Genomic DNA, 18561 nt, shown 5'->3' with positions numbered 1-18561 from the left:
TGCCATGACATAATTTTCCGGTGATTTCTAGTCATTAGTCACATGACGTTTTATCTCAAAAAAACATTTGTCGGAGCATCCATGAGCAATGATGACGGATCACTTATCATGAATTTCGGGGTGGACCTGCACAAGCTGGACAAGTTCTTTTGGAGATGCATGAAATTTATTCTAAATCTCCTTGAGATGACGTACTACATTTAATAAAATGTGAAGCACATTGCACAATACTGTATCCCACAATGCAAAGCGCTCGAGAAACTAGAAGTACTTTAAGCCACAATTTTTATTTTTTTTTCTTAACTAATTTGATTGGACTGCCAATATAAGATGCTTAACTTAAAGGAACACTCCACTATTTTTGAAAATAGGCTCATTTTCCAACTCCCCTAGAGTTAAACAGTTGAGGTTTGCCGTTTTCGAATCCATTCAGCCGATCTCCGGGTCTGGCGGTAGCACTTTTAGCTTAGCTTAGCATAGATCATTGAATCTGATTAGACCGTTAGCATCTCGCTCAAAAATGACCAAAAAGTTTCGATATTTTTCCTATTTAAAACTTGACTCTTCTGTAGTTACATCGTGTACTAAGACCGACGGAAAATGAAAAGTTGCGATTTTCTAGGCCGATATGGCTAGGAACTATACTCTCATTCCAGAGTAATAATCAAGGAACTTTGCTGCCGTACCATGGGTGCAGCAGGCGCAATGATATCACGCAGCGCCTGAAAGTAGTCCCCAGTTAGGAAACATAAGGAGATGCTAACGGTCTGCGGTAACGGTAAGCTGCAGCTAAAAGTGCTACCGCCAGACCCGGAGATCGGCTGAATGGATTCCAAAACGGTAAAACTCAACTGTTTAACTCTAGGGGAGTTGGAAAATGAGCCTATTTTCAAAAATAGTAGAGTGTTCCTTTAAAAAAGCTATTTAATAAGACTAACAAACTATTCTGATATTTTTTCTGGCCTGATTAAACGAAGCACAATGAGCTCAGCATACTGCTGTTTGAAGTGTGTATTGTTGCATAACGCCTTGTGTTTCAAACTATGTACTGTATACTACATAGTAAATACTGTACACAGTATATACTATGTAGTATGCAGTACGTAGCTAATATTCCACTCAGCGCATTTCCCTTTCGACTAATCATTTGATTGGCAAAAATGACCGTTTTGTTTTAACATTTTAATTCCAAAATAAGTGTCTGGATTAAACAAGGAATGTAAATGAAAAGTTTACCATTGTATAATGCGGACGACTTCACGTGTTACTTAAAAAAACGAATGCAGCATGCTAGTATTGTATTCCAAAATAGCCATTTAAGCGGCACGGAAACGTGCAACCGAGCGACGCCTCCTTAAATCTCCTACTAGTGGCGGGCCGCGCATCTCGCGCATTCCACCTTAAAAGCGCTCAATAAATGATCAACGCACGCGTACAGTATGTTTCCGTTTTTTTCTCTCTCTCCAGCGCTCTCGCGCCGCGGCTCGAAAGACTGCGAGCGTCACGTCGAAGGCAACAGTGACGCACTTCATCCACTCTATCAAGCTTGAAGCCCATTAGGAATAATGTCTGAGCCGTACCGCGAATGGATCCTGGGCTCCATAGACTCACTGAGGTCGAGAAAAGCGCGACCGGACCTGGACAGAATTTGCAGGATGGTCAAAAGACGACACGGCTCGGACTGGGACCGAACCCGGTCAGAACTAGAGAAACTGATAGAGGAGCAAACGGTGCTGAAAGTCAACTATAAAGGCTCGGTTTCCTATCGCAACGCGGCAAAGGTGCTACGAGGCAGGAGAAAACCCGAGCAGAGCAAGTGTGCGGTGAAACAGCCTTCTCTCGCGGACTGGAGCACCGGCGACAGCGCTCTGGGTCCCGTGGATGAGGATCACATGGAGGATATGGAAGTAAGTGCACCAAGCAAGCGGCTAAAACGAGACGCGAAATGTCAAGTATAGGTGCTTTTATCACTAGTTGAAGTGTTCTGGCGAATGCAACATGAAAGCAAGTGCACACGCGCGGACTGGCGCAGACGGGGAGCGGCACGAACCCTCATGAGCGTCGGAAAATCGCCAACAATGGAAGCGCTTGATCTGCGAGGTCGAAATCTTTCAGAGCGAGTTTTTGTGTGCGCTGGATGAGTCCGGTAACTCAACTTTCGCGATGAAATCCTTTGCAATGAATCCAAACTCGCTTTTCGCACAGCGGGGGAAAGTCACCAAAACATCACGGATCAGCCGACTGACGCATTTCGCACAAAGAGCGACACTGGAGACGATTGCATTAGCGATTGTTTACTGGCGAGAGACTGTTGTTTTGCGCTTGTGCGCGTCGTGACCGAGCCAATACGACAATTTATAAGGATCATCGAAGCGCAAGTCATTAGACGATCCTTTATACGTGCGCGCGAAGTGCGAACGAAGTCGTTAGTGGGGCTCGTGAACTTGCCGTACTTATTAATCGCGGGTGAACAAAGGTGAACGTTAGTTTTCGGATGTGTTTTTTTTTATGGAGAAAATGTCGGCTTTAGCCACGTTTAACATTGGCTTGCTTTGGGACGCGCTTGTCTCAGACAGTCAGGCAGGCAGCGCGCCTCGGAGCGAAGCGGGGCGGGTTCATGAATATTAACTAGGCTGCGTGAAGTTCGCCAGTGGCGTGCTTCATTAATATACATGAACTCAACACGCTTCACTCAGGGCGCTGACGTTCCTCGCGTAATTAATATTCATGAGCCCGCCCGCTTCATTCTGATGCGGCTGAGGAACGTTGCGTAATTAATATTCATGAGCCCGCCCCGCTTATCTCTTAGGCGCGCTGATGCCTGCCGCCGGAGAACCGCGAGTCCGAGTTCAGCTAACTCTCTCCGTATTGTCCCTAATACTGTATGAATACATTATTTCGATGTGCTCCCTACTGTTAGTAACGTTCCTGACACCATCGTGCCAACCGAAACCAGCGTTCAAAGCGTGCGAAAGAAAACGGGCGAAGAGGAATTTCTGGCTCACTCCTGTCTGAATAAACAGTGCGCGCGGCCTCCAGATACTGAAGCTCGAGTCGACCATAATCCAGTTTTGCAGTGCGACGGATTGAGCATAAACACAAAGTGCGGTAGTCGATATCTGTTCGTTTAAATGTAAGATACTGCTACATTCTAGCATTGCTAATCATCATTAAGTCCTGTTTAAAACCCCTCAATGCGTGCTAATAGAGGGTTTCTTATTCGTCGTGATTTTTTAGTGAAAATATTCCTGGGCTGTTGAACATTTCCAGCATTAGTGCACAGGACAGTTGAGTTCAGTGAACCAGTAGCAGGGCATGTTGGCAGTGGCACACTACATGGGTTAAGTTGACATAATGGGAGTCTGCCCATTACATAAATTATTACTTCAGAAAAATGTAAACCGTTAAACAATTAGGAAACACAAAACAGTTTGTGAAATAAAAAGGGATAACATAGCAAATGAAAAACTGCAGCGTTTAAAACACACAACAATTGGCCCAAGAAACATTTATGTAAAACCTCCTTGCCCCGAGAACACAATTCAACATTTCAGATTCAACCATTCAAAATCTGCCTTCATTATAGAGTTGACTCGGTCATTCTTCTTGTGTTCAGTCATTTAATAGTGAAAAACTAAGACTGTACTTGATTGTCAGTTTAAAGGATAAATTCACAAAAATGATACAAATTTAAAATTAGATGACTGATTGATGCAATTTTGGACTTTTGACTTGAAACCTTGTAATTGTAGAAATATGCCGCTCCAAATCAAAGTAACAAGGTTTTAATCTAGCTTATATTTAGGGAAATGTTCGGTATTCTTTTAAAAACAATATATAATTATTTATACACTACCGTTCAAACATTTGGGGTAAGATTTTTTTTTAATGTTTTTGAAAAAAGTCTTTTATGCTCACCAAGGCTGCATTTATTTTTATCACAAATATATTATTATTTTCTCATCCAGTCACATGATCCTTCAGAAATCATTCTAATATGCTGATTTGATGCTCGAGAAACATTTTTATGATTATTAATGTTGAAAACAGTTGTGCTAATTAATATTTTTGAGGAAACCGTGATACATTTTGATACATAAAGTCTCATAAAACTGTAGAAACACTGTTTGAAATGGCACACGTGGTGCATTTAGTTGATTCCTCAGGTTTTTTATGCAGGACTGGCAGTGATCAAAGCACCTGTCTAAAAATGATGATGATGATGATAAATAATAATGCTGCAATCTTTTTAGGACGAGATGTCCACGACAGCGGGAATGGACAGCAGCATGGACGAGGAGGGGGATGAGAGCAGTCTGGATGCCATGTGCGCTCAGAGCACCGCTGACTCGGGCATCAGCATGAGTCCCATCACCAGCAGTAACACCAGTCAGCCTGTTCCCTCACCCACGTCCTCAAAGAACTCTCCTACCCATGATGCTCCGAGGCAGGACGCCGACAGCACCTACATCCTGCCTGAGCACATACAGCCAGCAGCCCAGCAGGACACAGGTCAGGAATGGACAGCAGTATGGATGAGGAGGGGGATGAGAGCAGTCTGGATGCCATGTGCGCTCAGAGCACCGCTGACTCGGGCATCAGCATGAGTCCCATCACCAGCAGTAACACCAGTCAGCCTGTTCCCTCACCCACGTCCTCAAAGAACTCTCCTACCCATGATGCTCCGAGGCAGGACGCCGACAGCACCTACATCCTGCCTGAGCACATACAGCCAGCAGCCCAGCAGGACACAGGTACTCAAGTCCTGTTGGTTATCTTTTTGAAGTAACTTCTCAAGATAAAAAATGCCAAACAAACCAGCATTTAAATCGAGATAGTAATTAAAATAAATGAGTTAAAGAGGTCTTTTGAAACTGTACTTAACCAGCGATCTACAAGTTAACATGTTAGCATTGCATGGTTTTACTGTGGTCCTGGCAGCCTCAGGTGGACTTTTTCAGTTTACGTAATTGTTTGAGAACCAGAGGGAGTCTGATCAGGTGAATCCAAGGGGTCAAGGTTTGGCTTGTTAGTGTAGTTTCATTCTCCCCAGTGGTAGATATTGTAACTATGCTGTTTAGCAGACACATCAGGATTTCACCCGGCCTTTCTTTGATTTTCCAAAATGACTGAATTTCTTTTTGCAGTGAAAACCCACTGATAATCATTACATAATATGCAAATTGGGATTATTATTATTATTTTATTTTATTTATTTATTTATTCCTGAATTTATCAATTTATCTGTTGTGGTCCTGCCCTAATTTCCTAATATTGTTTTTGCAAACTTTTACAGCTTGCATTATTGCATTCATTTGAAATATTACAAACATGCATATCTAGTAAAATAATGTACTTTTGTAAATCTATTGGTGAAATCAAGCATTATGAGAACTAGAAAATTTACTGCAAAACAGTGGCAGACTGGCAGGACAGTTGAACACCTAGCGATTAATTTATTTGGGCTCAGAATTACGGATTTTGATTCGCTAATATTGACTCCTTCCTCAGGTTGAGTTTTTTTAAATGTAAAAATTGTAGAAATAAGACAGAAATGCAAGCTGCCACAAATAATGCAACAAATTGTTGAATTTGCATTTTTATTTTGTTTACTCAAGAATCAACTCAAGGGCCATTTAAAAGTATGGATGTTTTTGCAGTATATTAAAATTTTAAATATTGCAATATATTTTACCAGTGGCCTCCTTATTTATTTATTTATTTTTGTGAAAGAGCTTTGAAGCATAACTTATTTTTCCCTGTCGTCGCAGATGTTCCATGATGATTGTGTAACCAAATATTTTTTCCTGGAGCTCTCCTACACTTATATATTTATATAAAATAAGCAAGTAGAGGCACACCAATCTGTCTTTCTTGAATATACATGTTTTTCTCACTGAAGCTTGAATAGACAAACATACAAAAACACAATTTGACAGTGTAAAGTTATTGCATCCATCAGTGTGTTACAATTCCTGTTCTTATTTCGTTCATTTTCTGCCAAATTCAGGCATTGCAATGCATGTCAAGGAGTTGGATAGTTTAATAATTGTTGATAATGACAGACCTCCATCAGAAGAAGCCACGATTTCAGCAAAAACAGTCGCTAGATGTGTAAGACATCAGCCTACAGAGATTTGAGTTGGCAGTATCTGTCATTGTGACCCACAGGATCTGTGGCGCTCATGCAGCAGCCAGCGGCCATCTGTCTCTCCACTCTTCAGGCCGAGGAGGAGGGTGTGCTCACCCCTGATCCGCTGCTGTCAGACTGCACAGCCACGCCAGTAAGCATGTCCACCCTGCGCTTCCAATCACAGCACATCTGTCGTGTTCCTCTGTGTCATATTGTGTCTGTCTGTCATCAGGATGAGGCGGTGATGTCAGATGGAGGGCCTCACGCTGGGTCTGATCCTGTTGAGGAGGGTGAGGATTCTGCCTGTGCTCTTTAAATTTCACGCCGTATCTGTCAACTCATTGGATGCTAAATTTGTATTCGAAACTGTGCTTTCATAGGTGAAATGTGTGCCAAAAGCACAACAGAGGAAGAAACTGTTAACAGTGGAGGGATGAATAATGGAAAGTGAGTAAAAGCCAAATTTGTCTTTGTATCTTTGGTAATAAACACTAAAAAATTGAGACTTAAAGTTGTAGAGTGTCATTTCTGTGGCATCAAACAGAATAACTAATTTTATCAATCACTTTGCAATATGCCGTCAAACTCACACCACTGGATTATATATTGTTGATGTGATATGAAAAAAGGTCTAGTCCGAGTTGCTCTTAAACTTTGAGGGTTTAATCTGTTTTTGTTCACTCTCAGTGATGTGGTAAAGACAGAAATGGGGCAGGACCCTTTGCTTTGGAGCGTGGCCGATGTGGCCAGTTACTTCACGTCTGTGGGTTTCCCCGAGCAGGCGCTGGCTTTCAGGACACAGGTTAGTACTGTAGTTAACCAAACCTGTCTTGTCATATTTTAACCCAAAGTCTGTTGATCCATTTGTGCTTTTTGTATAATTTTAAAAAATTTACAAATTATTAGGAAGTATACTAGTGAGTGCAGAGCCTGCTTTTTTCATTTGAAGTCATTCCGATTTTTATTGATCTATGCACCCAAAGAATTGGTGTAGCACAGCGATTTCACATCTTTTATTTTTTTTCATTTGAACACAAAGCCCAAATAAAAACACAAAAAATTATTTTGAAAATGAAAATGAAATCTTAATTTTACAATGCAAAAGATGTTATTTTCATATTTTCATGCAAATAAAATAATGTGCAAGACATTTCTTTAATTGATGCTGATTTTAGGCTTCCCACGGCCCTGGAAAAACAATTGTCAGGACGTTTTAAATTGTTATTTCCAGGCCAGGTAAAGTTAATGGAAATTAATAAAATGAATGAAATTTCTGTAGTGACTATATATTTTTCTAGTTATGCTCAGCTCTGAAATATTCAAATGCAATTTCAATAAGTGATTTAAAAAAAAATTCTAACTCACGAGTCTGAAATGAATGGAAAATCTTGAGAGAATTCAAGGTACGGGAACAGTGTAATAATAATTACATGCATGTGTTTGTATTTATATATACATAATAAATACACACAGTACACACACAAATATTATGTAAACAAAAACTTACTTCGGATGCGATTAATCGCGATTAATCGTTTGACAGCACTAAATAATAATAATTTAAAAAAGCATTTCTGCAATAACGGTCACCACTGGAAAACAACAATAGGAATACAATAATGGGAATTACAAGCACCCCTCAAAAGTAAAACATCTGTACACATAATAATGAAAATATCACTTTATTCTGGACATATTTTTCACCAAAAACAAGGAAATCCAACTTGTTGAGCTTTTAGAGTAGTTTTTGGAAACAGAACTTGTCTGGCAAAAAGGGTCACTTTTTTGTCCTCCAAAAAAAAAAAAAAAGAGTTATATGGTGATTTCAAACAAACCTTGTGATACTTAACTACTTTTATCAATAGACATTACTTAAAATCATATGACCATAATTATGTGAATAATTTGGCTAAGAAAATCTAAAATGTGCACCAGTGATTGAGAAATCATTGTGATATGCTGATTTGCTGCTAAAGCAATTATTATCAATGATGAAAACAGTTGTTCTGCTTTATATTTTTGTGGAAACCGTGACACTACTTTTTTTTTAAGGATTCTTTGATGAATAGAAAGTTCAAAAGAACAGCATTTATTTGAAATAGAAATCTTTTGTCTTTACCGTCACTTCTGATCAATTTTTTTGTGTCCTTACCTATATATACCGATATATCTTTACTTTAAACAGGAAATAGATGGGAAGTCCTTACTGCTGATGCAGCGCAGTGACGTGTTGACTGGTCTGTCGATCAGACTCGGCCCTGCACTTAAAATCTATGAGAATCATGTGAAGGTGCTGCAGAGAAGCAACTTTCAGGACCACAGCCGTCTCTTCTCATAGTGCTTGTGTTTTCAGCGAAAACAGACTGAAATTCTCCTGGCTCAGAGCGCTGGCCACAAAATGAGGGGAAACGTTAACACTCTTAAGACTTGATGTGCACAATCCTCCTCAGTTTATCTTCTCTTCTTCTGTGTGAGGACATGCCGCATGATTCAGCCCTGCAGTCTGTTCTTCTGTTCTGTCGGTGTCCTTCAATCCATCCGTCACGGGGCGGACGGGACCATTCGTCTTAGTGGAAGTGTTTTTTTTTTTTTCTACGGTGGAGCTTTTCATTCACCAGTGTTTTTTCCTTTTGTTTTTGTCAGATATGATTTATAGTGTCGCAATATTATATAAACCTTGTTCTTGTCCAATTAAATGTTCGATGTTCAGCAATGTTTTACTGCAGTCTTGAAATGGACATGCAATCTTAGGAAATAAATTCCAGTTTCAGAATCTGCATCAATCTTTTCTGTTATGCATTTTGCCTGCCAAGCAGAGATATGAAGTGAGTTACTGATGCTTTGATTCCAGCACTGCACAGCCAGTACATTTACTTTGACTGAAGCGCTCATATTGGCGTTCATAGTGCGATAGAAAGCATAGTTGACTGTGAATCAAAAAAGAAATTACACTACAGTTCAAAAGTTTGATGTCAGTAAGTTTTTTAATTAATACATTTATTCAGCAAGAATGAATTCAAAAAAAATCTTAAGAAGTTTCATTAGATTCATCCAAGCCAATATCATAAAAGCTTACCATAAATGTATGCACTTAAGAAGAACAATAGCATAACATTGTTGACATGTTAGATGCATTACTTGGAAATACATCAGTCAGAATATCTGCTACGTACAAATTAGCTTTAGTCATTTTCGAAGAAAAGAAAAATAGAGTGTGTTATATTTACCTCAAAGGAACAGAATTGCCCTTTAATTCACATCTCACCAAGACTGAAGCTCTCAGACAAAAAAAAGAGTCACTTTTTATTTCTAGGTTGTGGTACTTTTTCTGCTAATTGTATATATTTTTATTTCCTTAAATGTGAAAAAAAATTGTATTCATGTAAATGAACAATAAAATGTAATTTTTTAAAAAATGTATTATTAAAATAGAATGGCTTTACCTGACATGCATTACAGTATCATAATTTACTATGGTTATTTCATACATGAATATATATTAAGACTTGCTTTATATATATATATAAACTAGTAAAACGCTGACTTATATTTGTTCTGTTGATCTTATTTTTAGTGTTGTATTTTCCTGCTACAGGATGAATGGTAGGATAGGGGAGCGCAGTGTGGGATACTCTTTGAACTCCTTCAGGTAGCTGCGATGCTTTCCTTTGGACCAAACGGTCATCTGTATGAATCCCACCACAGTGAAGAACAACACGGGGACACACTGGGTCATGAGTGTGAATCCGAGCCAAGATCCCAGCTACAGAAGTACAGCAACCACAGGGCAGCTTTACTGTCTGTTATTTACTCAATGTGACCAGTAGGGGTCAGCATTTTATTGTCTCTTCACACAGGACACATACTTGTCAAGGTGTGCTGCAGGGATGACATATTTTTGTAGGCCAAAATCTGGAAATTAGTTTGAATTTTAGCTCTTCTGGTTCCACTGTCCCAAAGTCAATGTTTTTTTGTGAAATGCCTGAAATGAGGTCTGTTGTTCACACAAGCTCAAGATATTTTTATGGTTTATTCGATGACCTAAAATACATCAGTTAAATCCCCTTGCGATTTTTTTTAAAGTTTTGTCTTGAATAAATGACAGTTGCTAATAAGTGGCTAAATGGGAGTACAGAGGCTGCCTTCACAGTAAAAAATTCAAAAATTGTCCCTGCGTCCCAATGTTCATACTAGAATAAGTGTCCCAAAGCATACTATGTTGAAAAGAGTATGCCAAAAGTCCCCGGATGGTCTACTATTTCAGGTAGATTTTTGTAGTGTGGATCCGTGCACACTCTTAATAGCTAATATTGCCCACAATCCATTGCGCTTTGGCGAATGATTCGGTTCTGAACTACAAACACGAATGAAAAAGCGTTAAAAACTACAAGCATGGCGGATGTGCGCGACCGACCGTTATAAAGGTGCATTCACGCCATATCGGAATTCCCGTAATTACTAGATTCCAACTTGTAAAAAGCCTTCAGGTCCTTATAGAACTCGTAATTAGAACTTGTGAACTGGGAGTCTTCTGAGAGCTACGACTTGTACCACGTGACCACTGCAGGCTCTGTTTAGACGTTGATAGTGTTGCCATAGAAAAGCATAATTCGGAGTCCAAGGACATGAACAGCTCCGAGTAGAACGTCACGTGCTGTCATCTCGAAATTACGGTAATTACATTATGGCGTGAATGTAGATAAAGTGGTTTAAGTTACTAATAATCAACATTTAACCTGGTAAAAATATATTTATTTAATGTTATCTATTTTATATTTCATGTCGAAATACTATTGGGTAAATTGGCAGTGGGCGGAATCACACAGAACAAAACAAAAACGGACATTCCGACACAGAACGCACATTTCACAGTGGAACAACTGGCGCTAGCGTTGTTTTTCAGAGAAACAAGTATGTGAACTCGCCATGTTTCCTAAATGTCTGCAAACATAGTATTTTTAAGCTTAAGTACTGTCAAAAAAATACATACAGCACCTTTAGATGTCATCACACCGAAGCAGGTAAAAAAATAATCTACTCTCTAGTCCACTTACAGACTCATTATGTTTATAATCGCACTCTTGCAAAGTATTATAACGCAAACGTTCAAGGAAAATGTTTTTAAAATTAATCCTTGTTGATTTTTGTTTTGTTTTATCAGCTGTGTGAACTCTCATTCTGACGGCACCCATTCACTGCAAAGGATCCATTGGTGAGCGAGTTACGTAATGCTACATTTCTCCAAATCTGTTCTAATGAAGAAACAAACTCATCTACATCTTGGATGGCTTGAGGGTGAGTACGTTTTCACCAAATTTTCATTTTTAGGCGAACTATTCATTTAATAGTAATGACGCTGAAGTCATGTGACCATGCTGCAGTTCATTCATAGCCTATGTTTAGCTTTTTTACTTCTGCTGACTGTATTTAAGCTTTAAATTTCAGAAAATCTGTGTTCATTTGTGAGGATTATCATGATGAACAAAATGTGTTAGAATCATGATCAATATTTTCTGCAGTAGCCTAATCCAAAAACCAATGGAAAAAATCCCAGTGGGGTTTTTTTTTTTTTTGAGAGAGAGAGAGAGAACCAGACAGATGTCAATTTAAGGGTTGGCCTACAAGAATATATAATCACCACAAAACTCTATAAAGACATGGAATCACTCACAATGCAATCACTTATGAGTCTCACCTCATATGTGTAATTTGGGCATGAAACAAGTGCAAATATCCATGTAAAAGGATTCTTGGTTGGATAAGGAATCTTCTTAATCTTGCAACCTTCATAAAGAACAATTTAATGCGTTACATGAACAAAACCAGAGTGGCTGACTTGAGATTTGTGATTTATTTAATAGATCTTACTAGGTAGTTTGAGATTACGCAGAGCCATGTGAATCGAGAAGCTGCCAAGTTGACAGAACTGCAAAAATAAGAAATCATTAAGTGAAAAACACTATGAAGACACATTACAGGAGGAGTCAGTGCAGTTAAAGTGCTTACTAGGAAGAGTGCCAGCGCTGCCTTCACCTGCTTCTCCCCATAATCTGCACGGAAACAGACAGTTCAGTGCATTTAACATCCATGTTAACCTGGTTAAATAAAGGGAATGAATGAAATGAATATAACATACATGACGGTGTGTAAAGAGGGTGATTGATGTAATAAGCCATCCATGCAGCAAAGCACCAGTGATAGGAACAGTTCTGTTGAAGAAACAGTCACATGTGATTTACAGACTTCCTGTTTGCAATATAAAATAACTGTAAATTCAGTGATTATTCCTTTTATTCAGCATTTTTGTCGACTATTGAAGGCATGATCTAATCTTCATAAAGTGAAATTTCCTCCATGCTTAATGTTATCTGTCTCATTTAGGAGTATAGATGACCTCGAAGGTCCAAGCCACATAAAAACGATTTTTTATTTCATAACTGGAAATGCTAAAAAACAAAACAAATCCTAACATGTATCAGTCACACACTGGATTTAAATAAGGAAACTAATATAATATATAAGGAAAGTAAATATATTCAAATATGTTTCACTTAAGTCAAAACATACACACTACAGTTCAAAAGTTTCAGAATATTAGAATGATTTCTGAAGGATCATGTGACACTGAAGACTGGAGTAATGATGCTGAAAATGCAGCTTTGCATCACAGGAATAAATTACATTTAAAAAAATATTCAAATAGAAAATAGAAGTTAATTACAAATTTTAATAATGTTTCACAATATTAATGTTGTGCACACAATATGAATTATAGGTGAGTATAAGACTTTTTTCAAAAACATAAAATTGTATCAACCCCAAACTTGTGAACGCTATGTATATACATATAAATTAAACCGAAAAACACACACTCTTGCGAGGCGTCCTCACTTTAAAAATGTTGCACAGTGGCATGGTGCTGTGGGATAAGCGATGGACGAACAACGTCTCCACGATTCGCTTCATGTAGTGAAAGGAATGACACACACAGGCAATACTGTGAAGAACAGACAGAGTTCAGTTTAATACCAGATGAGTAAATACAATTTTATTACTGAGAGACATCCATCAAATGCTTTTTCAACATAATTCCCAAAATATACTTCTGGGCCAGTATCTTGGTTGGCCAGTAAGTCAACTGTTAGGTGACACTGAATCCAACAGACTAAAAGAAAAATCACATCTGATGGCAGTGTTCTTCATGATACTTACTGCACAACCAAATGCTTACTGGCGGTGAACTCGTACTTGGGAGTGTAGATTAAAGGCAGTCGAAAATAAAATAGCAGATATATGACAAGTGGTCCAATGCACTCGATCAGGAACACCTGCAAACACACGTTCACAAACAGATTTTAATTCTGGAATGTGAAACAGGATATTCAGGAAGAAAAATGTTGATCAATACTTGATTTTATCTAGTGACTGGATGGTGAAAATTGGGCAAAGACAAACATTTTTTATTTCATAGATCATGCACAATGGGCCCTTTTCACAAACTGTGAAGATGCATTTCCACAGTTATTAATATTGCAAATCTTGCAAAGTTATTTATATTTAAAAAAAATGTTATGTAATGTACATTAATAACTCCATACTACAGAAATCTAGTTAACACTGCTGCACGAGTTTTTCTAATACAATAACTGAGATATTGATGGCACATTTGACATCTTTCTCTCTTCTAACCTTCATAATCAAGCTCTCAATCATTTTTGTTCTATTTTGTAAAGTCATAGAAATGCTATCATGGATTTTTTTTCTTTGCTGTACAAATGAGAATACAAAATTTGCTGACATTTGTTGTGTGTGAAAAAAGATATGCAGGAAGAAAAATGTAGATTAGGACTCAATTTTATCCACTGACTGGATGGTGAAAATGGGGTGTTACAAAGGCAAACGTTTTTTGTTTGTTTGTTTGTTTCAAATATTGTGCACTGACGAATTATGCACAATAAGAAAGTAAACGCAACTGATTTTGATTCATGTTCAGTTCTTTCTGACTCCAATTAAGGCCCTACACTGAAAAAAAAATAAAATAAATATATATATATATATATATATACTGCGTGTGTGTGTGTGTGTGAAATTTGCGGTAAAAAATGGCAGTTGTGGTTGCTACAACTTTCCTGTAAAAAAAAATAATAATAATAGCAACATTTTACATTTTTACAAGTTGAATTTAAATTTACAGTAAGAAAATGTATATTTGATTACTGGAGAAAAAAAAAGTGTTAAATGTAAAATACACCAAATCAATAAAATCCATTTTCCACTTTTATAACATACTGACAACTACCATAAAAACACAGAAAACATCTAAAGAACACCTAAAGAAAAAGCCACATGATGAATCAAAGCTCATCACAAACAGCTTTTCACAAGATATAGAAGACACACACAGTGTCAAACACACAAAACACCAACATGATAACAAACATGACGCTAAAATAATGCAACAAACAATAAATTTAACAGCATATGATGTAACATAAAACCCTAAATGTACATAACTGACAAAAAACACTAATTTCAATGAAAAACCATCAAATGTGTCACACAGGGAATTCTGGGAATGTCAATTTATGTTTTTTTAGATGACTTGTTCTTTTTCACTTCTAAACAGTAAAGATTTAACAATATTTTACTGTACAATAACATGAAACGTCCCATTAGATTTATCACAGATTTTGACTGTAGCTATATAGTAAGGGAACTTACAGTTAACCAACAGGTTTTTGCTGTAACATTTTTACAGTCTTTAACGTTAAATTTACGATTTTATAGAGCATGCCTCCCATGTGCTGTCATCATCCCTGCCCCGTGGGAGTCAGGACAGGAGTGGGCAAGGGGGCTACGCATGCAGAAGGTGAACGGGATCAACACCTGTGGGGAAATGGTGCCAGAGAGATTACATGTTCTGAGAAAGAGGACCGAGTGGTGGGGAGGTGAGAGAAAACTGAACCAGAGGACTGTGCACATACTGTACAGCCGCTGACCTGACTTTTACATCAGCCGAACCAAACTCCCTATAACATACCAGTGAAAGATTAGACAAAGATTATAATACTGAAGCTAAATTCTGATGAGCTATCTTCAAAGCCATTGTAAAATGCTACTAATTGTGCAGATGTGACCCCATTGTCTTTTGACAATGGGGGCCTGCTATATGTGACGATTGCACGTGTTTCAGTTGTTATTTGTGTGTTGGGCAAAACACTCACAGTTCCCCAGGAAATCTGGGCTCCCAGGTCCCTGAAGTAGAAGGTTGCGGTGGTTCCCACAGGGAGCTCTTGAAGGATTTCCTCATCTCTTAAGGGTTTTCCTTCTGAAATCAACAATATAACACAACCATTAACTTTCTCTTCGCATAAATAGTGGCTTAAAGAAGGATATGGACACCAACTTAATTCACTTGTCTGAACCTTTTTTTTTGCTACAATTTCAGATCAACTGTATGAAGATGTAGTTCATCTCATTAACTATGAACATGATTCTTTAATGTTTGACAACCATAGTGTCCAGACACTTTTTATATTCATTTTGAACAATATGTTGAAATTTGAAACCTAAAACATTTTTGTGAAATGTTTTGAAATAAAATAAATAAATGTTACAATGCATGCCACTAGTTTCAATATTATGTAATATAATATATATATTTTAAAATATAATAATAAAATAATAACATTTATAGTAAAATAAATAAATACTACAATGCAAGTCGCTTGTTTCAATGCTATGTTAGAATTAAACAACATTAACAAATTATTCATTTGTTACTAATTTTAAAGTATGTCAAATACGTTTTTAACAAGCGTTATAAAGCAGATGTACTCACTTGGGTCCAGGCGTAAAGACTGTCTGGCAGGATACCAGTGTGGATCTGTGAAAATTGAAGCTTGACATGTAAGACTTTGCTAAACCCATTATTTCTATGTCATCAACTTATCATCTTCCTTGTAGAAAGCTATTTAAAGAAAGGCTTTGCGGTTTCATATAGCTTCTTTAGCACCGAGCTGAACTTACTTGATTTGTGAAACATAGACTTAATGTCCAAAATAGTGGCTGTTGGCTCTACCTGCAGAAAGATAGACAGCTGCTCAATATCCACATTCTGTTTTACAATTATAATACATAAATATGTAAATACACAATATACATATGGAATATACTGACCCTGGACCACAAAACCAGTCATAAGGGTCAATTTTTCGAAATTGAGATGTATACACCATCTGAAATCTGAATAAATAAGCTTTATATTGATGTATGGTTTGTTAGGACAATATTTGTCTGAGATACAACTATTTGAAAATCTTGAATCTGAGGGTGCAAAAAAATCTAAATATTGAGAAAATTGCCTTTAAAGGTGTCCAAATGAAGTTCTTAGCAATGCATATTACTAATCAAAAATTAAGTTTTAATATATTTACAGTAGGAAATTTACAAAATATCTAGCAGTGCCTGGTTTTCTCCACACATACTGCTTAGAATTAAGGCCAAAAAGTTCTATCTTGGTCTCGTCAGACCAGAGAATCTTATTTCTCACCCTCTTGGAGTCCTTCAGGTGTTTTTTCGCAAACTCCATGCGGGCTTTCATGTATCTTGCACTGAGGAGAGGCTTTCGTCGGGCCACTCTTCCATAAAGCCCCGACTGGTGGAGGGCTGTAGTGATGGTTGACTTTCTACAACTTTCTCCCATCTCCCGACTGCATCTCTGGAGCTCAGCCACAGTGATCTTTGGGTTCTTCTTTACCTCTCTCACCAAGGCTCTTCTCCCCCGATAGCTCAGTTTGGCCGGACGGCCAGCTCTAGGAAGGGTTCTGGTCGTCCCAAACGTCTTCCATTTAAGGATTATGGAGGCCACTGTGCTCTTAGGAACCTTAAGTGCAGCAGAAATTTTTTTGTAACCTTGGTCAGATCTGTGCCTTGCCACAATTCTGTCTCTGAGCTCTTCAGGCAGTTCCTTTGACCTCATTATTCTCATTTGCTCTGACATGCACTGTGAGCTGTAAGGTCTTATATAGACAGGTGTGTGGCTTTCCTAATCAAGTCCAATCAGTATAATCAAACACAGCTGGACTCAAATGAAGGTGTAGAACCATCTCAAGGATGATCAGAAGAAATGGACAGCACCTGAGTTAAATATATGAGTGTCACAGCAAAGGGTCTGAATACTTAGGACCATGTGATATTTCAGTTTTTCTTTTTTAATAAATCTGCAAAAATGTCAACAATTCTGTGTTTTTCTGTCAATATGGGGTGCTGTGTGTACATTAATGAGGAAAAAAAATTAACTTAAATGATTTTAGCAAATGGCTGCAATATAACAAAGAGTGAAAAATTTAAGGGGGTCTGAATACTTTCCGTACCCACTGTATATAGGGTTAATCTTTGCAGTTTTGCTCATGCAGTCAAATCAGGTTTACTCTATTCTCGACATGCATGTCTAAGTAATGGATCTCATATAAGAATTCCTGGAAGCTCGGAGGAGATACTCATATTCCAAAAGCAACATGACTAATGCAAAACCCGCCTGATAGTGGCCACTTTATTACTACAAAGTTACAGCATGTGCATTAGTTGTGCTCGCATTACTGTTAGCTATCTGTCATCTATAACAGCTGATGATTACAGATGATTTCTTTACTTATCTCTTTTATGTTCAGGCTGAAAGTGTAAACATAGTGATTAAATATACTGTTTTAAATAAAGACAGCAACGAAAGTCATGAAGAAAAAAAAAAACAGCTAGAACCAGCATAAGCTGCTTGGCTGGTCTTAGCTGGTTTAAGTTGGAAGTAGCTGGTTTTAGCTGGTTTTCAGAAGCTGCTGTTCAGCTGGTTGGTCCTGACCAGCTAAGACCAGCCTGACCAAGAAATGGTCAAAACCCCACTAAAGCCAGCCTGCAAACCAGCTATGACCTGTTAAAACCAGCCAAACAGCTTAGGCTGGTTTCAGCTGTTTTTTGTTTCCCAGCAGGGACACAGTTTGCAAGTAACGGTTTGTCCTTTGTAACACATTAAAACACATTAAAAAACACATACCTTATCCAGAAGCAGTAGTTTTTCCCGGGTTTTGATGTCTAGTATCTCCACCTCAAAGTAAACAATCCGTTTAGTTGTTTTTGGGGGTTTTGGTCTGGGTTTAGCGGGTGCCGGTGCTGGAGCAATAGCACTTTCACTCTTAGCCACTTTTGCCTCTAAAGCTAATGCATCCATGACACTTCTTCCAACTTATTGCACACTGAATCCTGCGTTTAGTCCGTAGTTCAAAGGTCTCTCTCACATCCCCCACACATCACTCCTAAGTCCTCAAGCCTCAGTTTTTAATAATAAATCCAAAATCCAGCTCTCCATTGAATGCAGTGCAGCCGGAGGGCCTCCAGAGAGGAGAAGCAACAGAGAAGGACGGTGTAAGTGAGCG

At 38.1% G+C, this 18561-nt stretch overlaps 2 protein-coding genes across 3 annotated transcripts; one reads left to right on the top strand and one right to left on the bottom strand.

Moving 5' to 3' along the window:
* The first annotated feature begins 1356 nt into the window (after window positions 1-1356).
* Window positions 1357-9494, top strand: LOC107670528 (polycomb protein SCMH1-like). 2 transcript variants are annotated; one of them, XM_016463171.1, is made up of 8 exons: window positions 1357-1907; window positions 4254-4298; window positions 4541-4754; window positions 6172-6284; window positions 6366-6423; window positions 6514-6580; window positions 6821-6935; window positions 8319-9494. In XM_016463171.1, the coding sequence occupies exons 1-8, from the start codon at window positions 1566-1568 to the stop codon at window positions 8469-8471; spliced, it is 1107 nt and encodes a 368-aa protein (XP_016318657.1). In that variant the 5' UTR covers window positions 1357-1565; the 3' UTR covers window positions 8472-9494. The 2 variants fall into 2 exon arrangements, with proteins under 2 accessions (XP_016318657.1, XP_016318658.1); XM_016463172.1 differs by lacking the exon at window positions 4541-4754 and having other exon boundaries at window positions 4254-4512; window positions 8319-9493.
* Window positions 9495-9573: 79 nt separating this feature from the next.
* Window positions 9574-18561, bottom strand: LOC107670448 (very-long-chain enoyl-CoA reductase-like). The gene is made up of 11 exons (XM_016463048.1): window positions 18183-18561; window positions 16163-16214; window positions 15975-16019; window positions 15358-15461; window positions 13346-13461; window positions 13025-13130; window positions 12270-12342; window positions 12140-12183; window positions 12002-12059; window positions 11829-11917; window positions 9574-9896 (listed from the first exon to the last, which is right to left on the bottom strand). The coding sequence occupies exons 1-11, from the start codon at window positions 18354-18356 to the stop codon at window positions 9723-9725; spliced, it is 1035 nt and encodes a 344-aa protein (XP_016318534.1). The 5' UTR covers window positions 18357-18561; the 3' UTR covers window positions 9574-9722.

This window comes from Sinocyclocheilus anshuiensis, unplaced genomic scaffold (assembly GCF_001515605.1).
Source record: "Sinocyclocheilus anshuiensis isolate Anshui unplaced genomic scaffold, SAMN03320099.WGS_v1.1 scaffold476, whole genome shotgun sequence".
NCBI classification, from domain to species: domain Eukaryota; kingdom Metazoa; phylum Chordata; class Actinopteri; order Cypriniformes; family Cyprinidae; genus Sinocyclocheilus; species Sinocyclocheilus anshuiensis.
Note: the sequence above shows the minus strand (reverse complement) of the source record. Positions and strands in the feature narration are given on the sequence as shown.